We start from the raw sequence: 26,740 nt of genomic DNA on the forward strand, positions 1-26,740 counted from the left end.
ATATGATCATGACTGGCCAATCCTGGAGCACCTTGACCTTCTTTGCTTTCAGGAGCTTTGATGTGGAGGCTGAAGTATGAGAAGGAGCGCTATCCTGCTGAAGACTTTGCCCTCTCCTATGGTTTGTAATGTAATGGGCAGCACAAATTTCTTAATACCTCAGGCTGTTGATGTTGCCTTCAACTCTCACACGCACCCATTCTGAATGTAACCCAAAACCATGACTGTTCCTTTACCAAACTTAACTGATTTCTATGAGAATCTTGAGTCCATGCTGGTTCCAATAGGTCTTCTTCAGTATTTGTGAAGATTGGGATACAGTTCAACAGATAGAAAAATCTACCTTCTGCCACTTTTCCAAATGATCAACTAGAAGTCAAGTTATTATTTGTTGCTCTTACAACTGGGATTGACGACAAGACTTTTGTCAGGCAGTGTATAATGTAATGTAATATAGTCCGTTAAATTGATTTAAGCAGTAATTTAGTGGTTGGCGCAGTAGAAAATAATACTGTGATAAAATAAATTTCCATATTTTAATGGTGCTGAGCAATGGAATTTAATGGAGTGCTTCTTGACCGGTGTGAGACCCACTTTATGTTGTGTCTTAATTGCAGTGAGTTTATAACATAACAATTCACTTGGCTTTTTCAAAATTAAAAGCCTTTGTGTACATAAAGCATTTATTAACTAAAATTCATTCTTTCATTAATTTTCCTTTGGCTTATTCCCTTTATTCAGCAGGGATCACCACAGCAGAATGAACCGTCCCTTATCCAGCATATGTTTTACACAGCAGATGCCCTTCCAGCTGCAACCCAGTACTATGGCCAATTTAGTTTATTCAATTGACCTATAGCGCATGTCTTTGGACTGTGGGGAAAACCGGAGCACCCGGAGAAAACCCACGCGTATACAGGGAGAACATGCAAACTCCACACAGAAAGGACATCTGACCAAAGCTGGGACTCGAACTAGCAACCTTCTTGCTGTCAGGTGAACGTGCTAACCACTGAGCCACCGTGTAGCCCTTTTTAATTAAAATAAATAACATTAATCTACTATAACAAATGAATATTGTAACAATGACCGGTGTTTTACCTTTTCCTCCACTCTCTGATTTTTCATCTTTGATCTTCTCATCGTCTGGAACACTACTGTCGGAGCCCTTTCGACGTGTAGATCGTGAGCCGCGTTGCTGACCTGGTGAGGACTGTGGCTGCTGCTGCTGCTGCTGCTGCTGCTGCTGCTGCTGGTGGTGTTGCTGAGATACCTGCTGCTGAGCATGCTGGGTTTGTTGTTGCTGCTGCTGCTGCTGTTGCTGCTGGGCCTGAGAGGCCTGTTTGGGTGTGGAGCCAGAGGAATTCATCACAGGTCTCGGGCTGTTGGCTTGGGCACGTGTGTAATGACCCTGAAATAAAAGCACGCACACATACAAAAAAAGAGCACAGACAACAAACACAAGCATGAGCAGCCTTGTATTGGTTTTAATTCTTAGAGAAGTTAAAAACCACCAATATCAAAAGCACTTCCTTTCCAGCAACAACTACACTATACACGTCATTAAAAATGTTGTCACAGAGCTAGGCTTAAAAGAAGAGTTCCTATGGCTCTCAGAAATGCTTTCCATCCCTATATCTAATATACATTTTCACCTAAAATCTATTTAAACCATGCAAGCATAGTGAAACTCTAACCGAGGTAAGCATTTACTGGAAAATTAGCACTTGCAATTTATTACTTCTAAAAATGATAACAGACAGGGATATGCAGGTGGTATTAAAAGCAGCTCTAAATCTATGGAGAGAGGAGGGGGTCGCGGCCCGGTACCTGAGTGATTCCTGTAGAGCCGCTTGGTCTCCCTCCTGTGGTCTGCTTGCATATCCCCAATTAATGTTTAAAACAGGGAAACAGAGAAGAAAGAAAACAAAACAAGAAAAAAAAACAAGGTGGAACAGAGAAGTCTTGTTAATGATGAAGGGAGCAATGATATGTGTGTTCTACAAGGCTCTAATTTTCTTAAAGACTAAAAAAAGGCACATAGGAACTTTACTTCAAAGCTAGCTACAGACACATTGTCCAGTAATAAAGCACAGACAGACAATGGGACAAGCATGCACAGGACAGAAATACACACTGGCACATGATCCAGGAAAGCAGGTGTGCTGATCATCTACTGAAGCAACAAAAGCACATATAGGCATGGTGAGATATGCAGGATACACTCACATGGGCAGTGTTGCTGTTCTGGCTAGAGCGAGATCTGCGTCGCGACGTGATACCGATATTTTCTCCTTTCAGTAAAGAATGGACCACATCATCCAGAAAGGTCATCTGTACCATGAAGGGGTCAACGTTCTGAGGCTCTAGTACCTGCAACAAACACATTTTCAAATCATAAGTGTAATTTTTTTTAAAAATTAAGTGAAATATATTATAATTATTAACTGATTAACTGAATTATTAAGAATAACTTTCTCAAAGTGATAGTACACCAAAGAAGGTAAATTTTGAATCATTTACCCTCCCTCCACTTGTTCCAAACACAAAAGAAAATATTATGAAGAAAACTGGTGGCTATTAACTTCCATAGTAGTTTTTTTTCTATGGATATATAAAATATAGAACAAGAATATATATAGATTTATACAACAGTTCTGTCTGGTTCTCGAATCTGTTTGGCTGGAAGCCGTGCAGTATTCCCGTAATAACAGCACTCGTGCAGCCTCTTCACCCTTGTGTATTACTCTGCCCACATAGAGTGACAGCAGATGAATAAACTCTCTACAGTCTGACAAATATAGCAGCTGCTGGACAGCATAATGTACTTTTGAGGCTTTTTCAGGTGAGAATGTAGTTGTTTAGATTGCAACTCTGCAGTTCATTTAAAAAGATAGTGCTTATATTAAATATTTATAATTCACCATGTTCGTGGTTATCAGCCTGTCATACTGAGCAGAGCAAAGATGGTTGATGTTCTGCCACAAGATGGCAACAGAGACCGCATAATAAGTCCTTAGGGAAGAAAAACTCAGCATAAATTTCACACAGCTGATCAAGTCATTAAAAAAAAGGGAAGTGATATTCTAAGTTGATCTCTCTCTTTTGTATTTTGCAGTGCTGCATTTATACCATAGTAATCTGGTAGTGTTTGCTTTGCTTTGGCTTTTTTTGTGTTAATTATTGTGGCCTCACGATTGCAACAGAGAAATACTAGGAAATCTCTGTAGACTGATGGCATTTCATGCCATTCAGCCTTATAATCCTAAAATGTGAGCAAAATCACCTTTTTTGTCATCACTTTAGACATTACGCTAGAGAATAATTCAAATGCTAGCTCTAAAGTAACGTTTGTGAATTAGCAAAGGTTTCTGCTGTTCTGACATCAGTTGTAGATGCAAATGAATGGCATAAGAAAGTACAAAAGGATACTTACTTAAGGTATTTACATTTAGGGTACTCTTACAAAAGGATCTGTGTTCGATTTTCTTTTTTTATACATGATTATGCCGCCGAACTGTTGTATAAATGCAATATTACACGAGTAGCAGTGTGATATGGCTGTATATTGTCACTGGTAGGGAGTTCTAAGGCACTCGGTCTGCGGCCTTGAGCCAACGCACGCCTCCCACCAGTGCAAATATCCAGCAATATTGCACTGCAGCTCGTGTGATATTGCTCATATATGGAACTAATAGCCATTGACTTCCATAGTAGTTTTTTTTCTACTATGGTAGTCAATGTCTACCAGTTGTGTGAAAAAGACAAAAAAAAAAAAAAACACAAACAGTTTTGGAACCACACTTGAGGGATAGTAAATTCCCATTTTTGGGGTAAAATATCCCTTTATTAAAATGACACTTTTTGTCCTTAGTATGTTTACCATGTAGTAGACACTTTATAAAAACATTTGAGGTAATGCTACATTTTGACTTCCTATCATTTTTTTCCCAACATACTTTTTATATTATATTATTTTACAATGCCTACTGTAAAATGAACACAACTAAGACATGATGTTAAATGTACCTGGTCATTCATGACAACCATAGTGCGACTGAAAAGATCGTGGTGGGTGATGATGCCCGTGAACCACTGGGTGGCTGAGTCCTGTCTGTAAACTCGTACGCGGTAGCCATTCAATGAATAGGGACCTGGAGACACAAGGAACCAGAAAAGATGAAATGCATATAAAAAAATATATAGAGAGAGCATACTTTTTTCTTTCTTTTTTCATTCATTCATTCATTTTCTGCCACCAGGGCCGGGTCACGGGGGCAGCAGTCTTAGGGAGAGGGTGCTCGCTGCAGAGCCATTTGAGTAGAGCTGAGCTACAGTGAGGGGGAGCATGAGCTCTCGCTCTGCCTCCTGTAAGCTGTTTTAATGCGTACACCAACCCCACCCCTAACCCTACCCCCAGTGACATCACTCATAGAAGAAGTGCAAAAAAGGTGGAGCTCAAGCTCAAGCTCCCCCTCGCTGGAGCTCAGCTCGCCCAAATGGCTCTGCAGCGATCACCACTTGGTCTTAGGAGGGAACCCCAGACTTCCTGCTCCCCAGACACTTCCTCCAGCTTCTCCGTGGGGATCCCGAGGCATTCCCAGGCCAGCTGAGAGACATAGTCCCTCCAGCAACACCTCCCAAGGTATTCGTCCAGGACGCATCCGAAACAGATGCCCAAGCCAGCTCAGCTTCTATCTATGTGGAGGAGCAGCAGCTCTACTCCAAGCTCCCCCTGAGTGTCAGAGCTCCTCACCCTATCCATTAGTAATTTTTAGCTGCTTGTATCCGAGATCTTGTCCTTTCTTTCTTTTTTTCTTTCTTGCTTTTTTCAATTCTATTCTACCGCTGTTGTTCTGTAGACAAATTTTTGGTGTGTGTTCTTTTTTTTTTTTTTTTTTTGAGCTGACTCTGTCTACCGTCGCTGTAAAAACAATGAGAGCATTCCGCAAAGCTTTCCTTCTGTTCATTCTGGGTGATCTTTAAATCAGAGAACGACACTTCAATCCTTGTATCTGTGATATGCTGTTAGCTGCAGTGAGCGCTGGCAGGTGTCCAAACTGACTGGAGCTCATTAGTGTGGGGCAGGTCATTCCTATTAATTACTCCTGAACATTGCTCATATGCCCTGCTACAACAGCTAACCCTTCACTGTCCTTGTCCATACAACAACCCTGTTGGCCAGAGGAGAACTGGAGCGTCGTTTCTCCCATGTTTGTTCTCCACCTCTGTCAACTAGTGGAGTTTTGGTTCTTTGCTACTGCTGCCTCTGGGTTGCTTGATTGGAGATTGGAGATTTCTATGCTGGTTAGAACTACACCAGAATTTGCTAAATCTGCTAAATTGGATATGCTAAATCTGTTTGTGAAGTGTGATATCACGCGAAGCGGCTTTCGGGGCCAAGCGCTCAATCAAACTGTATGAGAAGACTCAACAAATGATAATAATAAATGTTTACAAAGCACGGTAATACTTTTAAAAATCCCGATCCCAATATATATCAATGGCTAATACCCGATTATCAAAAAGTGATTGATTTTTTATAAATTGTTCAAATATTGGTGTCTGTGATGCAGCATGTCCTGATGTGTGTACACAATCATTTTATATAAAATTCACTTTAATGTGTTATATTAAAAAGTGGTCATAAATGAATATTTTCTCTATTCAAATAAGTAGCGGCACAACTTTAGCGGATATGTTCTTCAATCTAAAATTTGGTAATGGTTTTATTTTATGTATAATTTTCTAATCTATGTAAAGCTGCTCTCACACAATCTACATTGCAAGTATTGCTATAGGTAAGGCTGGGCGATATGGGAAAAAAAAAATCTAGGTTTTTTATAAAGTTTGACCTATTCATGATTTTGATTTTTTTTTTATTGTGTCACTAGTCTTCTCAAAACCTTACAACAACAAGACTGAAGTAACATTCTCTTTATAAGTAATTTAAAAAGCCATCTGGTTAAGGAACATTGTATGTTTAATGGCCATGTCATACAAAAATCGGTCAAGGAGTAAATAAATGTAAAACAAATTCACGAGTTAAATAGCGTTGCTGAAGATTTGAATAAGAAATATTAGTGTAAATATTGCAGTTGCAGGAACACAGAGGTATTTTTTGCAAGTTTTGCTGAGCCTAGGAAAGATTGGCTGTCAGCTCGGCTTTGACTTTGTCTTCTGATTGAATGACAGGTTGTAATGCTGCTGCCTTTTTCTTAAAAAGATACAATGGAAGAAAAGGACTGAACATGGAAACTGTAAAGCCTAATTTAACCCAATGTGTGAAGTTGTGGACGTATAGCAGGAGCAAATACAAGAATCAGATGTGTGTCTAATATAAAATAATACATTTAATCTATTTTTCTTCTTTCCCCCTTTTAAATATCGATCATTGTATGCGCTTTGCTCCACTCTCTGTATTATGCTGCCTGATCTGTCTGGTTTTCAACTAGGTCCGCTAAATGACGTCATGGGGGCGGGTACTTTCATTTTCACTGCTACAGTCCCTCACCTCTACTCGTGTTCAAAAGATCGGCGCGGTTTTTCACATGGCAGTCTTTTACGTCCTTCATACATGTTGAGATCGAGTTTATCGACTTGATGAGGGTATGTCTTGACAATCCACACCGACGTGCAACAAGTAAAATCCTACATGACTTCACGCTTTAACAGGCAATCAAGCAGGTCGCACACCAGAAGCGCCATGACACGGGCCGCACATGACAGTTTAAACTATCACACACCAAACGCGCACATTCGCATGATATTTAACATGAAACTAATCAGATGGGGCTCTGTGGGCTGGCTGAAATATGAACTGCTTCGTGAATCATGGCTGGGCTGCGCCGGTGTGTGTATAGAAACCTGTTTAGAATTCTAAAATCCATGGCGCTGCGTGGTGCTGCGCAGCCCGTCGCCGAGAGGCGCTTCTGGTGTGCTTTCTGCTTCATACAGAGAGTGGACCAAAGCACATTGGTGCCATTATAATGTATTTAATATATATATATATTTTTTAAAAATCGCGATTTCTCGATTTGATTCAAAATTAAATCGTCTTAAAACGTAAATTCGAATTAATCGAAAAAATTGGAAAAATCGCCCAGCCCTAGCTATAGGATGAAAAATATAATTAAAAAGATTGATTTAAATATATAAAGATGATTTGTCAACCCAGGATGCATCACCCATACATGCGCTTACATGTACACAAAGACCAAGAGACGACGTCGGCAAAAAACCCCCACAAAACATAAAAATTTTCTTTTCTTTTTGTACTTCGTTTCCCCGCCAAAACCTTTGGCTTTGGGATACTTTCCATTCTGCCCTTGTCAACTGCCAAGTTCAACAATTATCACTAATTGTGGGCCTGGAATTTTGCTATGGACTTTGTAAACAAGACCTTCTGCCAAGACCACAACAACAACCTCTGCCTGAACTAGTCAGGTACATCAAGCGGTCTGCCATATTTACAAACCACATCGGGATTTGTTGTTGACTTTTCGGCACTCATATTACTTCTGTGATGTGACACACGTCCAAGTGAAAAGGAAGGGACTTTTTTCATTTTGGATGCCAAAAACTTTGCATTCTGTAGCAGAAAGGAGTGAGAACTGAATGTGAGCTGGCAGTCAGTTTGGGAAAGATTATTCCCTTGCTGAAACCTTGTGAGCAGGAAATGGAGGCTGAAGGTCAAGCCAACATCACAATGGCAACATTTCTTTTTTTAAATCTATTGTTATTTGCCATTATTACAATTAGCACTACAACCTAAATACATAGTGCACAATAAATATTTTGTTGTTCAACAATTTAATCCCAAAGCAAGTAATCAATTGAACAACAAGTGAATAATTTTATCACAAATTAAGTCAAAAGGATCATATTTAAGTTAAATCACACAATGGTAGGCTCACATTACTGATGATGTAATCTAAATGACACAAGATTTAAAAAAAAAAGAGGAAGAGCCTTTAATTATCAATTATACTGCTCATTTACTCCCGATTCACACAGGGCTTCAGCGTCAATGTTTGACGGAGGATGTGTCTGAAGTTAGGACTGACGCGATCGTCATAGCAGCATCAGCCAATGAAATTAGTTCGCATTAGGCTACATTCTGAGAGTGTTTGGATAAAGTGATCTGATTGGCTGACGCTTCCATTGGCGCTTGAAATGTTAAAAAATTCCCAACTTCTGCAGCTAGCAACATGGTTGAAGCAGCGCCGAAGAATCCACAACTGTTTACCTATTCAAAGTGAATGGGAAGCGTTGACGCTGACACCCCATTTGAATTGGGATGTTAGAGCAACTGAAGAAATGTAAACATCTTACCTTGCATAAAAATTTCCTGAACTTTTTGGTCTTTCACCCAGGCTTTCACTTCTTCATGGAGATGTGGATAGTCCCTGAGAACAGGACTTAAACTGTCCACTTCATCCTATAAGAAACACAAAAACATAAAAAGGTTAGCATAACACATTCAAAACTACAAGAACACAGTGCAAAAATTGTAACAGTTTAGCTGTAACGAATCCCCCGAGAAGCCATTTTTTTGGTAATTATTGCAAAATAAAGGTAAATGTTGTAAAACAAAACAAACTGAGATTAAGCCACATTTAAAATTGCTCAGTTCCACTCTTTTCAAGAGGAATAGGCAAAATCTAAAGTTTCAAGTGAGAGGGAAAATAATCTCCAGGTAGATCACAAAAATTCATCCTATTGACTGACATAATGGCGCTTGGTTTGAAAGTGACCTCTATGAAAAATTTCCATCCGATTTTACAAATGTGACCACAACCATGTGCTATGAAACATGAGAACACATCTCTTCTGAGATTAGTTGTAAGTAGTGGTGTAACGCATCACAAATCTTATGGTTTGGATCACATTATGGTTTTTTAGTCACGGATCTATAGTCACATTTTTACGCGTCGAGTTAAATGAATATGACGGTGATTTTAATCTTTACCATAAACCTTAAACTGTTATCCCAATACTTTTTGGACTGTTGGACTATTGGACTGTTTGTAAAATTCTAACTAACTCAAAAGACTAAAGACTGAATCTCTTTCTTGATTTTTGCATTTTTCAAACACAGATTTGAATGCAGCGATTCAAAAGATTAGTAAACATATGCAATAATAATCATTATTAATTTATGTTGTGTGGGTGTTCAGATCCCGACCTTTTAATGATTAATTCGTGCAGCTTACACTAAATGCATTAATGCAGGCTAAACAAGCAGTGACAAAACATCTTTAATAACCTAAGAAACCCACAACATCTCAAATAACTTACCACAACTTCTTCTGTCATCATAACACTACAGAAATGCCTAAATGCTTTCATACATGTGATTTGAATGACACGATCATTGCGATTGTTCCAAGTTTAGAGTTAATCTTCAAATATAAAAATGTATTAGCCTAATCTGTGTGTCACGTGTGTGCCGAACCACCATGGGTTGTGATCTGTACAAATCACGGATCAACGGTGATCTGTTACACCCCTATATGTAAATCTAGGATTAATCGCAAGTCCCGTCACTTAAAATGACAATTCTGAGGTGTCGTTTATGTTTAGCAAAAAACGTTAAAAGTGGTAGAAAAGTGTAAGGTTAATAATCCAAACAAACCCCTAGCCTTAGTGCAAACAACAGTAATACGCTTTCCAATCACTACTAAACGCTTCCTGTCGCAGAGAGATTTGAAGGATCTGATGAAGGCCAGTGACCCACAGAATCTGAAACAAGCACAGGAAGGTTCTCACACCTCCTCATGCACAGCAACCCATACATTTCCGCTTCGCAGGAGCCCAGCAGTCAAGCAGATGTGTGTGTGTGTCTGTGTGTCACGGTCTGGAAGGGTGAGAGGGATATCCGCCCTGCACTTCCATTAATTGTTAATGGTGATGAGGAGTCGAGAAGGGGGGTGGGGGATTGGGGGGCTGACAGGAGCTCTAGTTATTTACACAATCACACAGCAGGCCTGATGAACACATGAACTGAGCCCTGGAAATACCCCGCTGCTACCACACACACACACACACATATACGTACATACATACATACATTACAGTGTAAACAAAAGCCTATGCTGCTTTGGTGAGAGTGCTGGTGAATGACAGCACATGTCAAAATCTTAGGTATTTCAATGGGACCCTATTCTACATTTGTGCACATTTTATATTTATATAAAATTATTTTGATAGTTCTATTTCTAGTCCATGTAAACTTATGGATGCACCAATATGGAATTTTTGACTGATACCAATAAGCGATAAGTTAATTTGGAGGCAGACAGTCGATATGTTAACCAATAAATATAAATATGTTTGATAAATATAAATTTGTTTTATATTTTAACATTTTTGCAAACATATGAACTGCTCATTTTATTTTAGAACCCTTAAAAACTAAAAAACATAAATAAATAAAACCAAGTCACTAACAAATTCAAAACAGCAGTAAATAATAAAAAAATATTAGCCAGCTAGCACGTGAAGTGGTTCAACTAGCAGAAATAATACATCATTCTTTGCAGGGGTGCCCAAAGTTTTTCTTAAAAAGAACCAAAAACCATACTTGACTGAGGACTCAAGCAAAAAGCTAAATGTACAAAACCATATGATATTAAATTTGCCATGGGTAATTTCTTAATAAATTTGCTAATATTTAAAAATAACAACAAAAAAAAACTTTGCTTAAAAACATATTAATTAATGATGGAGAATCATTTTTAAACCTTTTATAATGAACATTTTACAGTAAAAACATAAACAATCCCATTTATAACACAATGGAGTTCAATGCTGATTACACCAATCGAGCTGCTCCTGCCTTTCCTTGATTTGCTCGCCGATGTCTTGTGCATCTGTCACCTGACAGTATTTACATTTTAAAAGTCTGATTTATTTACAACATTTAATTGAATCATTTAAATTTTAGTTTTTTTTTTTGGAGCTTCTTAATAATATATATATAATTTCCGTTCTCCCTCTCTTTTCAGATGGGATGGTGGGTCAAACCAAAGGTTACCGAGGGCCAACTTATATTAACTCTATGGTATGCTCACACACAACAGGAAAGAGCAAACATGATGCATCTCATGGCTTTACTTGTAAACTAATGCCTTGTTCTAAACATGGTAAGAGCTGGGAATTACAGAAGTGAAATGTCTTACCCCCGACTTCGATGCATTGTTCAAGCAGTGTTTCAGATGCTATTTCTAGGTAGGAAGCAGAAAATAAATCCTAATTCCGAGCTGTCTGGAACGCAGCGTAAGTGTTGCAGTAGTTCGTCTTAATAAGATAGGATTGCATCATCAGTGTGCCTAATCCTAGGTGAAAGTAAACTGCTACATCCTACTCTCCCTAGTGACAACCATCACATTACTCACACACACATACACACGCCTTCTCTCCAGCTTCTATTTTAAAGCGAGAGCCTTGCAGGACACATTATTTATTTATTGCCCTGCAGGTTTCACGGGGCACTTCTCTCTCGGTGGCATCCAAGAACAGAATCTGTTAGGACAGCCCGGTTTTTTTCCTGGGTCTTCCACTTAACAATGAGAATGAGCTTTTAAAATATATTGAATTTCCAAATGTTTCCAATCAGGATTCTAGCAGGAATGTAAAGCATTATCAAATGAATGTGAATAAGGACAATGAGATTTAAATCAGAGAGCGAGACGTGAGCTCATTCCTGAAGTCTGGTCAAGCACCTTCAGCAGGAGCTGTAATCTCATCTCTCACACACACCCCCTTGGTGAAGGACGGAGCAGATGCACTTTTCTTTCCATCCCCCCACCCCCATTCTGCACCGGGCTGCCATCCATCACTTTAACAGCAATATGTTCCAGGATTTTCCACATGGCGCTGCGGTGGAAGACACTGCGAAAGCAGGGTGGTGCTCGGCACAGGGGGAATAGGAAAGTGCTTCCAGATCCAAACTCTGACCCAGATAAAAACAGCTTCCTTCCCCTCTCTCTTGCTCTCCGTCCAGCAGAATGGAGCCTGGGAACAAGGCTGGGGCGTGGTGCTCCAACTCTTTCTCCAGCCTCCGTCTCCATGTTTCCCACAAACAGTCTCTCCGTCCAACAGCTGCTCAGAAGTGTTCCTGGCTCTCCATAGGAATCACGTTTCAGAGACATCTTGTTCAGATCGTCCGTGTGACATGTTTCATTCATATTTGCCGTTCTAAATTGTGTCTGCCACTGAATAAATACCACGATTCGGTACTTTGCAGACCCATAAGAATGTGCCATAGGGCGCTTCTCGTAAAATGACACCGTGATTCCTAATGAGGTCCAGAATCCATGTCTGCGCACCATCTGTGTTTGTTGACAAGCTGATGCTGATCGGATGAGACCGGGATTTCACACGGGCTAGAGACAGAGGTGGTATAAATACGGTCATAGAATGCTTCCTCCGATTGTGCAATTACTTCTGACAGCTATTAAACTGTTGGTTAGTGCTTTATATATAAACTGGAAATTAAAAGATAACAATCAAACCTGTTTCATGGGCATTCACTGATGGAATATTAATAAATAAAACTAGAACACTGCAATTATGTAGTTTGGTGATTCCCAACCATGTTCTTGGATTACCCCCAATATTATCTCCCGTGTCTGACACACCCATCTAATGAGCTGATGAAAACTAATGAGTTGGGGAATTCTTTCAACCTCTCATAAAATTCCAGGATTCTTAAGCCTGACAAACTTTGCTGAGCAAAGGTAAATGTGATCAGCCTTTTACTTTCTGTCCAAAAATGAGCTTTTGATCTGAACAATCATAACAAGACTTTTATATGCAGTGACAAGCCAGAAAGTCTGACACAAAGTATTGTCAAATAAATGGTGGAAAGAGTGCTGAAACCTCATATTAAAGTATCCATTACTCCCCAAAAAAATGTAGTCTGAGTAAAAGTGCCAGTTCTAAAATAGTACCTAAAGCATGACTAAAAAGTAGCCTAAAAGTACTCAAGAGCAAATAAGATTGTGAAAATAACCTAGGGACAGAAATAAAAAATGTAGCTTACTGGGGTTGAGCCGATAGACGATGCCATCGGACATTGCCGATGGCCGACAAACTTCATCGTGATCCATTGTCCTGCCCCACATTTATATTGATATATAACTTTTTATTTGCATGTCATCTTATATTGGCAATAATAGTCATTTTATGAGCTGTGGTAAATGTTACAAATAGCTGTCGCTTGCACGGATGACAGCATCGTGAGGATTAAATGAAGGATTATACAGCACCTCTCACGCTTAAAATGTGTTGATTCCATGGCAAACGATGTAACCTGCAAACCCCGTCCCACAGACTTTACAGTGAATGGCTTTAATCATTTTCATAGCGGACTTGAAACACTGGAAGTCTTTCATCCACTCTTGGAAAAGTTATAATGGCGGATTAACATTCAGCACATGATCACTAATAAGATGTGCCATTATTAGTAACTTTAGTTAAATCTGTCAGTGTTATTTTCATTCTCTCATCTTCAGCGCTTCACATCTGATATTTAACAACCACCCCCACCCCCGCCAATGAAGACGATGCCATTGCGATGTTACACATTAGACATTGTACGATGCCAAATTGGTCAACATCGCCCAACCCTATACCTTACATCAGATTCTTTTAAGGGTGTTTCTAAGTGCAAGTTGAACTAATTGCAATTCACAGACTTTACATTTAAAATGTGAGATTAATCACATTACATTAATTTATCCACCTATAATAAGCAGACATGAATGCATTTAAATGTGGTGCAAAATCTGTGTAACCCCAGGGCCAAAAATTTAATAGTGTAATTTGTTAACGCCTTCAGACTGCATGATTTTAGCCCCGATTTTGACTCAGCGACAGGTTTTGAGAAATTGGGGTGCTCGTTCAGGTGAGTAACAATCACACAGTGTGTATTATCAAAACCCGACCTGAGAAAATTACCAATGAGTCGCTAGCCCGTAGATATTTGGCATGCTAAATATCTGGACCTGTCGACGATTGAAATGTGTTTTGATTGAAAATAACCCCGGCGATCACCTACAGCCAATGAGAGAGCAGCATACGCTAGTGTGGGTATCTGCAGGTAAGCTGGAGGTTGAGGTAGGAGTTAAAAGCTCATTTTTAGTTTATTTGGACCCAAAAAATTGAGAAATAACTAGTTTAAATTTGACAGGATCACCTGTGTCTGTTTGACATGTCATCTGAGCAATACCACAACCAGGTCGAATACGATAAAAGTTGAGGAAAAATTGCTAACTCCTTTTAAAAGCCAGGTGAGGAAAATGAGTACATTTTCTACCCCACTAAAGGCTTCTTTCTCATTATGTAGTGAAAAACAAAAGATATACTACGTGACCTCACGTTGTTTCCATGTCACTTCTCGCGCGTATTTGGTTGTGAGATGTAGTTTGGACAAAGTTGTCGGTGATTCTTCCTATTGTAAAGTCATGCAGTGTGAAACTCCCTGTTGCCAATCCATCTTGGATAAACAAAGCAGCAACAAAACACTACCGCAGAACTCGCCATTAGGTTATGGATTTTGAATCCTGTCTAAACAAGCTGTGTGTGTCCAGTGTGTGCCAGTCTAATGCAGCACTTCAAAAACACATGCAGTTTGCCCATGCATTTGAAAACGTAACATTCTGTAGTGCACTTAGGGCACACTCACACTATGATATCCTGGATCGTTTGAGAAGTGTGAGTGCTCTGAATCAGGCTCAGGCACAGTTCACTTGGCCGGCCCTGGCCCGTTTGGAAGAGGTGTGCCAGAGCGCGGTTCACTTGGGCTCAATATGCTTGTAGTGTGAGTGCAAAGCATGCCTGAGCTCGAAACTGAAGATGAGACTTGACTTTTAAGGGACTGTTTCATATGGATTTCAATAGACGCAAACTGGAGTAGATTAAAGATGCAAACCCTTCACTGCACCACAGCTGCACCTTTAACAAACCTCCTAATACCTGCAGCACAAGGACTTGACGAGGACATGATTGTTTATGAGCGTCAAAAGTGGCTGATCTGTTCAGCGAAATATTTGACTGTGTGTCAAACGACTCAAACAATATAAGTAAAGAAATCTCCACTGCGCTGAACGAAAGCGCTTCTTACTGAACAGTGCATCATCGATGACGTTGGTGTGCTCAGGCGCGAATGCAATGTTGAGTGCGGGCTGATGGGGAGATGGGAGGGGGGACAAGCGTGCTTCGGGCTGGTTCAAGGCAACTATGCATAGTGTGAGTACGCCTTTAGTTATTGTTTAAGGTCATTTCGCAATTACAGTAGGCATGCATCATCTCATTAGTAAAAACACTCTAAACAGTCTCTTGGTCATGTAACAATTTTCTATCTTGGACATTTCAAATGCTTCCACACTGCACATGTTTGCTGCATTTATAAAGCATGTTTAAAACAAAGACATACAGTATATGATGTTATTAAAAATATAAGATTCTCTAATGTGCGAAATCCAAATCAATATCTAGTCTAGTCATCAAAGACAGAGCAGCTCGGGCCGTTACTGTACGTCAGTGAAATTAACAATGTGTTCATTAAGAATGAATGAAGTCCCATTACTGTCCCGCTCCACATGACTGAGTGCTCCTATTAGCATTCCACTGCTTCCTTCACATGCCTCTCTCCGTTGCTCTTTTCCTCTGTCTTTGTGCACACAAAGGGCAGACGTGTTCCTGGTCTGTCCCTCTCTGAAGAGCACGGCTCCTGCGTTACTGTCATTGTGTCCTTTGAAAATTCATGACTAGAGTCCAAAGCACGTGTCAAGGTGAGACGAGCCAAATTTACACCACTTGTGTGATGAATAAGACCTGTTCGATCATGTAGAGTCAAAATCATGGATGTAAGCCTTAATATAAGCACGGAATAGATTCTTTTACCAACAATTTGACCAATTTTGCTTCCTAAGAAGTATTTTAGGACTAAAAAGTGCTTTAAATTGATTCCGAATGATGTTTCAGTCATTTCTGACAATTGAAATGGTCAAAACATGCAAGGGCAAACACAAATACGCCATATTACCCTGCCTAACACAAAATCACAACCAATTTTTATTGAAATAATGAAGCCACGCATCTCAATAGTAGCTATATGAAGTGATCCGTGTTAAAAATACATTGTTGGCATGATAGACTGGCGAGTGAAGATGCAGGACGGAGTGTTGCCATGGCAGTGGGCAGCGTGGGGAACTGACACAATGCTTGCATCAGTCAGAGGTGTAAACAGCGAACGAGTGCACAGAGACAGGATGTTCCTTCCAGCGCTCTACAAATGCTTTTTTTGCAGAGATGACGCATTCAGAGGATGATTCATTGTGCGGAGAGCTGGAATGACACGAAGAAAGATACCATAATAACGCTATTATAGCATTAATGGTGACGTCTTACAACAGAAGCGTTCATATCTGGGCAATTAACTGCTGGGAAAACGTAAAAAACGGGTGCGAAAACTCAGTGGCACGTAAAAGCTTTTGTTGAGGAGCAGACGATGTGTGCGCTCTTGTTGCTATGGCAATACTACATACGTGACGTGTGTGAGAAAAGCTTGTTGCTGGGGTAATGCAAGCATGTGTGTGCTTTTATGTGGGTTTGAGTTATTTCAAGCTAGAGCTGAGCCAATGAACGATATTATATTGAATCGCGATACAATTTCTGTCAGTAACAATGATAAGCTCTGGACTTTTTTACTCTGTATTGATCTAAAAGCCAATCACCTGGCAGAAATGTGCAACAATGAGAATCTAGAAGTGTGTTGATATTAGAAATATAGTGAATTTTTGGCCACTGAAAATTTATTGACCGAAAATGTTATGCCATTTAATGGACCCTCAAATTTTTGTGGCTTCGGTCATTGTTGGGGTACTCTTAAATCTGGAAGCATTAACAACTTATATTGAAATATATATCGTTATCGTTGAATATGGAAAATAATTATCGAGATTGCATTCTTACCATATCGCACAGCCCAATTTTAATCAATGTGTTTTAATGCGGTTACATTTATTAATTCGATACAGTGCGGATTAAATCATTCTGGAAGCTCTTGCGTTTTACATATACATGCTAAAACGGTAGCTGTCTGGCGTGAATGTGTGTAAGTGTATGGGGGAGGGTAGTCGAGCTGTGTGTGTGAGTGATGTATGTTTCTTCGTTAACAGAGAGTACGCCTGTGTGATATATGTTCTGCTTTGCTGAATGCAGGCTCAGACAAATGAATATTTTGCAGCAGGTGGGATCAGGTATAAAGCGCTTGAGTAATTTTACTTGATTACGGTGCAGTAGATATTCAATATTATGGGGGTCTTAATTTTATGTACAATTTAAACAGACTACTTGAACTTTTACTTGAGTACATTTCTGAGAAACAAAAGTACAGTACATTTTACTCATTGACTACATTTACATGGACATCAGTAATTAAATTAGTTTTGCCTCAATCAGAATAAGTCAATATTAAGGTGTTTACATGAGTTGCTCTTTGAATGTTTCTTTCATGATCCCGTTTTACAAGTTATAGCAAATAATTTGATTAACATCATTGCGTCAACACACTATCCACGTTTCTTCTGAAGTTTCAAGTAATTTCTGGTGTTTCATTTTTAATCTGTTAACTTTGACAGCAGTTTGGCACTTTCACTTTTTTTCAGGAACATTTCATGCATGCCCCCCTTGACGAATGAGATATTGGATGAGTGGAACTGCTGGGAGAGTGCTGTTTTAATGGAATTTGATACTGGCGTATGGGGGGAAAAAAACCTCTGCATTTCGCGATGCAGGTGTCTGTGGTCCTACTGACTCGGTAGGTGCAGAGAATAGTGTCAAACAGCCGTATGTATATAGAATATCCTGTCGCAAATGCGGCAACTACACGACGGTAATAGGTTGACTGCAATGTTTACATGTCTGTACTGCACACAAATTACAGAGTATTGTCTTAATCATATTAAAATGGGATTATTGTTGTTCATGTAAACATACTCATTGTTATATTATTATTTCAACTTAATTATTATTTTAACTTAAAATGCTCTACTTTAGTTTTTCATCTTATAATACATAAAGTGACATATTTTAGCCTCAGTTATACCTTGCATTAGTTATATAACTTGCTTAATCTGCAAAAATGTCTATGGATTATTTTATTTATTATCCTTGTAGAACATCTTTGGGTGTCCCGTATATTTGAATTACATGAGGCGAAACATTTCTCCTTAACAACATTGTGTTTACTTAAAGTATACAGTGCTCAGCATATATAAGTACACCCCTCACAAATCTATCTTTTAAATTCATATGTTTACTAGGAAGCTATACAATATTATATTTGTGCATGTACAGTTGAATTATTAGCCCGCCTTCTTATTTTTTCCCTCAATTTCGGTTTAACAGAGAGTGTTTTTTTCAACACATTTCTAAACATAATAGTTTTAATAACTCATTTCTAATAACTGGTTTATTTTATCTTTGCCATGATGACAGCACATAATATTTTACTAGATATTTTTCAAGACACTTCTATTCAGCTTAAAGTGACATTTAAAGGCTTAACTAGGTTAAGTAGGTTTACTAGGCAGGTTAGGGTAATTAGTTATTGTATAATGATGGTTTGTTCTGTAGACTATCTGAAACAAAAATTGCTTAAATGGGCTAATAATTTTGTCCTTAAAAGGGCTTTCAGAAAATTAAAAACTGCTTTTATTCTAGCCGAAATAAAACAAATAAACTTTCTCCAGAAGAAAAAATATTATCAGACATACTGTGAAAATGTCCTTGTTGTTATTGGACATCAAAATAACACTATCCTTAGATGCTGGCTAGACATTAAGTTAAATCACTCACTACTCTTGAGAACTTTTGAAAGGTCTACTTTGAGACATATTTACAGCAGATACTTTTACTCTACTTGCACTACATTTTTTGACAAGTAACGGTATTTTTACTTAGGTATGATTTAAGTACTCTTTCCCCCACTGATCATCTTATATATTTTCTGCTTTCCAAATGACGCATCAGAAGCATTGTTTATATTTATTTATGATTTTAACGCTAAGGATTTTTTCTACTAGGCCGATTGGGCCAGTGGTTGAGATTTTTACTTGCCCTGCCAAAGTTTTCACTGGCCCCACCAAAAAAAAAAGTTAACAGCTATTTCTTAGCCACATATTTTAAATAATGTGGCAAAATAATGTCTGTGAATCTAGAATTTAAACATTTAAAAATTTTTAATAATGTATAATGAGCAAAATTCTAGATTTTATTGAAACGAAAGGGCAGTATGGAAAATGTGCTGACATTAAATTGCAATTCTAAATGATTTTGATAAAAATGGCTTGCCAAACTGACAACAACTCTTTTTTTTTTTTTGTTTCTTAATTTTGTACCTATGTAATTGTCTGCTTCCAAGACTTTAGAAACAGGTGTTTTCTTTAAGCCTCATAGTTTGATGTTGCTGCCATGCTGCCACCTTTTCGCTGTACTAGTTGTTCCCAGGTTACGGGAAAAAAAATAACGTGCTCATCGTTACTGGCCGATGGGGGCCAGTGACAGTCCTGTTCACTGTCCTGAGCATCTTTCATGCTGGCCCTGGGCCACTGGGCAGTCCTTATTGTTGAGCCCTGTTATAACTAAAAAATAAATGAATCTATTTAATATTTATTTAATTTCTAATTTAACTTATTTTCAAACAAATTAATTAACAATCTATTTATTTAAAATGTGAGTAAAGATATTAAATAAATATGCACATAATTGCATAAAATGGGCTAAGTAAATAACATTATTAAAGTATACCTGCATTTGCTTATGTCTTGACGTGTGAATACAGACCATGACAAAAGTCTATACTGGTAAACCACTGATTATGTTTTGATAGTGTTAAATTAACCCCATTCTGTCACAATCAGCACTCACATCATCTCAGAAGACATAGATAAACATTCAGAGAATCCTTAAAATGTAAGTGCAAACCCTTCTGATATGCTTGAACAGAGCTACCAGAGACCGACAGCACAGGGACTTGGTGACCTCCAGTGCTTTAATAGCTGTCAGTGTGAATGTACCTTAACAGCCATGACAGTAAACAAGAGCATGTTTCATTGTTACACAAAGTTCTCAAGTCCTCTACGCAACTGCACTGCAAGTCAGAGGTCAAATTCCTCCTCTTCCATCCCACTCAAGGATAACCGAATACAAATGCATGCCCAGACTCGGGCCTCGCTCATTAATGGAGCCCACAGAGAAGAATGAGAATAAGTGTGTGGAAGTCTCTTCCAGTAATGCACACCATAACAGCACTCCTGTTTTCTGTTTCTCTCGCTCTCGACCGGCTGGCCTCACACACACAGAGCCTCAATTGTTGCGATTATGCCAAACAGATTCCTGGGCTCCAGCCCCTCCTCCATCTATCCATCCATCCATCCCTGGATCGGACTGAACTGTGGAAAAGAAAAAAGTCTGTGGAGGAGAAAAGAGGCCAGGACAGGATGTGAGGAAGCCAGCTCATCACACTCCAGCAAGCAAACGGCAAGAGTTCCCAAGCACTTCCAAGGTCAGACACTGAATATTTAAATGGGGGCGGGGCTTCTGAATCCAGAACATGCCGGTGTGTTGGAATGTGTCAGTGTCCTGTGAGAGTCCCAGATACTGGGTCACATTTCAGGGATTGAGGAATATTCATTTTCAAGACTGTGGTTGGCGCAGTGAAGCACCTGCCAGTGAAACACACTCATGTTCTAGTGAGTTGTGTTGTGCTCTAATTTCTATATCTGCCATGACAACCTAACTAAATATAATCGCTCACACTTTGCAACAAGGTTTCATTAGTTAACGTATTTACTAGCATGAACTAATTATAATCAATACTTGTACAGCATTTATTAGTAATCATACTTCAACATTCAGTAATGCTTTATAAACATCCAAATCCATGCTTGTTAACATTTTTAATGCACCACAAGTTAACATGAGGCGGCACGGTGGCTCAGTGGTTAGCACTGTCACCTCACAACAAGAAGGTCAATGGTTTGAGTCCTGGCTGGGTTAGTTGGCATTTCTGTATGGATTTTGCAAGTGTCTCCCGGTGTTTGCTTGGTTTTTCTCCGGGTGCTCTGATTTCCCCTACAGTCCAAAGACATGCGCTATAGGTAAATTGGGTAAGCTAAATTGTTCAGTGTATGAGTGTGTGTGTGTAAATGAGTGTGTATGGGTGTTTCCCAGTACTGGGTTGCGGCTGGAAGAGCATCTGCTGCATACAACACATGCTGGAATAGTTGGCGGTTCATCCCACTATGGCGACCTCTGAAATAGAGACTAAGCTAAAAAAAAATGATTAAATGAATATTCTGAGCTGTACTAATCAAAATGTGTGAAAGAGTATGTGATTATTAGGAATTACTTTACAAACTATTAAAATGGTCTTACAAACAATTGGGTAAGACCAAGTAGTTTGCAGCACCCTGGCAAATTACATGATCTAATTTAAATACTAATTTCTATAATGTAGTGTTTTGGGGCTGCACTGTTTTGATGCGATCCAAGACCTGTGATTACATGATGCCAAGGTATCCATAAACCTGGAGCAGGCTGCATCCTGAGCAGAAATTGTGGTGGTCATGGAGAAGCGGAGAGCATGAGATTGATTTCTGAAAGACCCCAGTGACAGACCAGTCAAACACCTGCCGGTGACCTACTCACTCCTGCAGCTTCTCCAGGATGGAATTCCAGTGTTCTCCAGCCTCTGGCGCCTAGACTACAACTCTGCACAAGAAGTTTGGCAAGAGAAAATAATGGTCGTGGCAAACTGAGCCTGGTTTCCCTCGAGTTTTTTTTCATACACTTTCGTCAATTGGTGAAGTTTGTTCTTCGCCACTGGCTTGTTTGATTTGTGACTTGTGGAGCTGCGCATCAATGGATTTGCTCTTCAGTCTTTGGACTTTCAACAGTGACAATTAAACCACACTGAACTCAACTAACCTGAACTTCAACTCTGAAAACTGGACTGACACAGTTTCAATCAGCCTAATCTCACGAGGGAACGCAAGTATTTTACAGTTTGTCAGTTAAGTGGCTAATTCGTACAAATTTGTAGTTCAGTTGTACAAAAATGTACAATTTAAAAAGGAGGCGTTGCACCCGACCCCATCCCTTACCCCAACCGTCATTGACTGATGAGCAAATCGTACTAAATTGTACAAATAAGATCGTACGAATTCATACGAATTATCCACTAAATCAAAAAGTTAGGAATTGCTGTGAGATTGCTTTGGTTTCAATTTACTTGAACTTCTATGTTAAGCTGCTTTGTCGCAATCTTCATTGTAAAAGCGCTATGTAAATAAACATACAGTGTTGGGCAGTAGCGAGTAGTGACTACATTTCTCAGTAGTGTGGCGGTAGGGTCGCTACTTTCTAAATCAAATAGCTTTTCAGCAGAGGACATTTCAGATGAACTGTGGGAAAACATTTTATACAGGGTACATTCTTCATCTGTGTGTGCTAAACATGGTTGGATCCAATGCAAAATACTCCATCGTTCTCATTGGACTAAGGTCAAGCTTTCAAAAATTTACCCTGATGTTGATCCTCTCTGTGACCGTTGTCGCCAGGCTCCTGCAACACTGGCACATATGTTTTGGTTTTGCCCAACTCTATGTGGATATTGGTCAGAAATATTTGAGACAATGTCTCAAGTAGTTGGACAAGCAATTAAACCTGTATCTACAACAGCACTGTTTGGTACACTTCCTTTGTCAGTTCACTGTTCACGATACAAAGCAGATTTTGTGGCTTTTGTGTCCCTCCTGGCCAGACGCCGTATTTTACTACATTGGAAGTCAGCTGCTCCACCTACTCACTCCATGTGGATTAATGACATTTTTCTCTTCATAAAACTGGAACAAATCAGACACTGTTTGAAGGGTTCTTCTAAAAACTTTTATAAAATGTGGGGCTCTCTCCTTGAATATATGGAAATGTATACTCCCTGCATACTGGATGATAGTTAATTTTGACATTTTTCTCTGCTGTGTGACATCTCATGTGACATCAAGACCAGGCTTTTAGTTTGGTGTATAAACAATTGTTATGGTTGGTTGGCATTTTATTTTATTTTATTTCTTCTGTTGTTGTTGTTTAATTTTTATTTATTTTTTATTTTTTATATAAATATATCTGGGGTTAATAATTGTCATACTCATTTAGATCCTTGTTTACTTCTCTCTCTCTCTATGTCAAAATGTACAATAATATTCAAAAATGTGTGATATTTGTAAATTTTTGAAAATTTCTATAAATAAAGTTGGGGGAAAAAAATAGCTTTTCAGTAGCGAAGCCATTTTTTAATCAAGTAGCGCAATAGCATCAACACATGCTGCATTTACCAATCGAGGATCAATAAGTAACGGCACCGACATTTACGGAGCTGTGAGGCCGGTGTCTGGCTAAAGAAAGTAAATCCATATGATGGCGAGGATGTCGATTTCTTCTTCTTCCTGTTTTTTGGTGGTTGACAACAAACTTTTTGGTGTGCTAATGCCACCTCTTGCTCTTGTCGGTGACGTCGCCAACTAATTAGGCAAACACAAGAATATTGCTTGATGGAAAGATGACTGAGGGAAAGCAGTTATTTCTGAAGCAGGATTTCTTGTGACCATAACTCATAATGTATATGAATACATCTAAGGATGCAATTAGTACACACACACACACACACACACACACACACACAGATATATATATATATATATATATATATATATATATATATATATATATATATAGTTTACTGTAGTAAAAGCTGAAGTATACTATGGCAATTACTATTAGTTCATGATAGTTACTAATGCTACATTATGTAGTGTAATTCATTAACAAAGATTTGTAAATATAAATACAATATAATGCTCCTTGCTAAATATTTCCCTCTAATATAAATTACTAAAGTATTTTAAGTTTGTAACACCTGAGTTTATTGGATTTTCTGTTTTTGCTGTTTTATATACTATCATGTGTTTCTGTTTAGTACCGCATATTATTGCAGTAAATAATTGAACTGAACAATTCTGCCTCATATGTTTCATTGACAGTTTTATTGATCACTAAGATCTGATTGACTTAGATTTAAGTTGCTTCGATTTAAAAATGACAATTGCAAAATTAGCTTTGATGTAGCTAAGCTACTTTTGCCAAGTGGCTTTTAGCTTAGCTTGCTACATTTCACAGAAGCTAGCTTTTAGTGTAGTTAAGTTACATTTTAAGTGGAGTATTTATTAGCTTAGCTCACTACATTTTTCAAGCAGTTTGCCCAACACTGCAAACATGAATTGATTCTGATATTGTGCCTGACAAAATTGCGTTGAAATACAAAATACGGTGCTACCTGATAACATTTTAGCTAGTCTCTTCTGTTTAACATGGTAAAAATGTACAGGATACATTCTAATGTAGAGTGAAAGAAAAAATAAAGATTTGCCCATTACATACAAGACATCTTTTATTGATCCTCAGATCAGAAGCATGGCTATGGTAAAGTTTTGGAACTAAGTTTTTAATCCTATCATAATAATACATGCGCATCGTCTATTATAAACCCAAAACCCATCAGCATTTACTTTCTTTGTTTCTGCTTCCTGCTGAGATTAACCACAAACCTCCCCGCAGATTTAAACTAGATTAGTCTGCATCACCTACGGAAATGTGAACGCTGAAAGCATGCAAAGTAAAGCACGCCACTGCAGTACTCACACACACACACACGCACACACACATAAAAAAGAACTGTTTCATTATTCCCTTCAAAAAATATCACAACAATTTCCCCTGCACACGTTACACCCAGGTTTGGGTTCAGGGGAGGGGAGAGAGAGCAGCGATAATTTGCTGGCAGATGGCTTTTCATTATCCGCCGTGCAGGATGGAGGTGAGCCCGCAACACTGGGGATAAAGCATGTCGTGAATATGAATCCAGCAGTGGAGAGCGTCTCCTCCCATCTGTCATGTGTGTTTGTTTTCAGAGCCGCTCTCTCTGCCACTGTGTGTTTTATCTAAGCTAGATTAATTAAGCTGTTTATGAGAGTGGCTTAGCGCAGAACAATGGAAGAGGCTGTTTGTTGTCCTTATTAGCGCGCCGGGCATGAAGCGCCCACGGAGGCAAGCTCATGTAGCTGACCAGCTTGTATATACCCATCCAGCCAGCAGGAGCCATTAGTGGAAGCTGGAGGAGATGTATTCTGATGGCGGGGGATTTGGAGGAATGCGAGACAAGGACGGACAACCCGATGGAACCAAAATGAGCAACTTTGAAAGGGAATATTGCAGTATTTATTATAGAACAGCTATAAATGCCATCTCTTTATTAATGTACCTTAATATTCAATCTAAATATCTTGCCTTCACACTTGCAGCAATACTGTATATATTTTGTGATTATGTGTTTCCATGTGGGACAACCTGTCACATGAGATCACGTTCACCTTTAACATTCCAACTTGATCCTACAGGAACAAAATTAAAGGATTAGTTCCCCCATAAATGATAAGTATGTTATTAATTACTCATCCTCATGTCGCTACAAACCCCTGAGGCCTTTGTTCATCTTTGAAACACAAATTAAGATGCTTTAGGTGCATTGTAAAAAACAAAATCACCATTTGTTCAGCACACTGTATTTTTTCTGTCATATATATTGCGAATAACTATTGATCTACAGAAAAAGTTGTCGACAATATTCGCTAAAGTGTTCGCTAAACATTTTTGTGTTGAACAGGAAGGGTGGTATTTAAATAATTCACGCATACATGATGCGAATATTGAAAACTAAGCTCGTTTATCTGTTGCTTGTGACACAGTGGCACAGTGGATAGCACAGTCGCCTGGTCGCTAGTTCGAGCCCTGGCATCACTGTGTTCACGAGGGTCACATATGTGATATGTGGTACAGGTGTCTGCGTGTGAATGTGTGTTTCTTAGTACTGGGTTGCAGCTGGAAGGGCATCCGCTGTGTAAAACAAATGCTGGATAAGTTGGCGGTTCATTCTGCTGTGGCGACCCCTGATTAATAAAGGGACTAATCCAAAGGAAAATGAATGAAGTAGTAAGCTTGTATTTGTCATTTGTAATGATTAAGAACAGGGACAGGGATTAAGAACAGGGTGATATGCTAACTAGAACTAATTATTTTGCAAATTTGAAAAAAATCATCCACTAAAAAGAAAAAACAATTATTGACTCAATAGCAGTAACTGTTGCTTCAGTTGATGTGACGAGAATATCTTTATTAGTAAACTAAAATACTTCCTGTTAATGACACATGAGGGAGATCTCAGATTTCACTTAAAAAAGGACCTTTTTACCAGCAATTTTCCAAAAAGGGATCATGTGTCTTTTTTGAAAATACCCTCAAATTCGTTACGGCAATATTCTGGAATGAAAAATCTTAACATTACCAGTAATTTTCTGGAATGCTGCTCTGTGTGAACGCAGAAGGAAAATTGCCGGGAAGAGCGAGTTCACGATTAGAACTCAGATGCATTAGAACTCAGGACTTAGCATTCAGATGCATTGACATCCACGCTGTTTATGAAAATATTATTTTTCCAGACACATTTAGCTACTATATGTTAGTCAGATTTTCCCAGAGATGGGTTGCGGTTGGAAGGGCATCCGCTACGTAAAAACTTGCTGGATAAGTTAGCGGTTCATTCCGCTGTTGCGAC

At 38.9% G+C, this 26,740-nt stretch overlaps 1 protein-coding gene and 1 long non-coding RNA gene across 53 annotated transcripts in view; one reads left to right on the plus strand and one right to left on the minus strand.

Moving 5' to 3' along the window:
• Positions 1 to 26,740, plus strand: part of LOC147834393 (uncharacterized) — a 529,770-nt gene that overhangs the window by 211,667 nt on the left and 291,363 nt on the right. The gene's annotated exons all lie outside the window — the stretch shown is intronic.
• The window catches only part of jmjd1cb (jumonji domain containing 1Cb), a 231,102-nt gene that overhangs the window by 46,422 nt on the left and 157,940 nt on the right, over positions 1 to 26,740 (minus strand). For 17 of the 50 annotated variants that reach the window (XM_087275818.1, XM_087275813.1, XM_087275816.1 and 14 more), the window contains 5 exons: positions 8,335 to 8,440; positions 4,030 to 4,154; positions 2,230 to 2,373; positions 1,831 to 1,872; positions 1,102 to 1,411 (listed from right to left, as the gene is read on the minus strand). In XM_087275818.1, the coding sequence (XP_087131944.1) occupies positions 1,102 to 1,411; positions 1,831 to 1,872; positions 2,230 to 2,373; positions 4,030 to 4,154; positions 8,335 to 8,440 (727 nt within the window). Of the gene's footprint in view, positions 1 to 1,101; positions 1,412 to 1,830; positions 1,876 to 2,229; positions 2,374 to 4,029; positions 4,155 to 8,334; positions 8,441 to 26,740 lie in introns of all 50 variants that reach the window. The other 33 variants (XM_087275822.1, XM_087275820.1, XM_087275821.1 and 30 more) reach the window with 2 other exon arrangements.

The sequence above is a fragment of the Danio rerio genome, chromosome 12, assembly GCF_052040795.2.
Source record: "Danio rerio strain M-AB ecotype USA chromosome 12, GRCz13ab, whole genome shotgun sequence".
NCBI classification, from domain to species: Eukaryota; Metazoa; Chordata; class Actinopteri; order Cypriniformes; family Danionidae; genus Danio; species Danio rerio.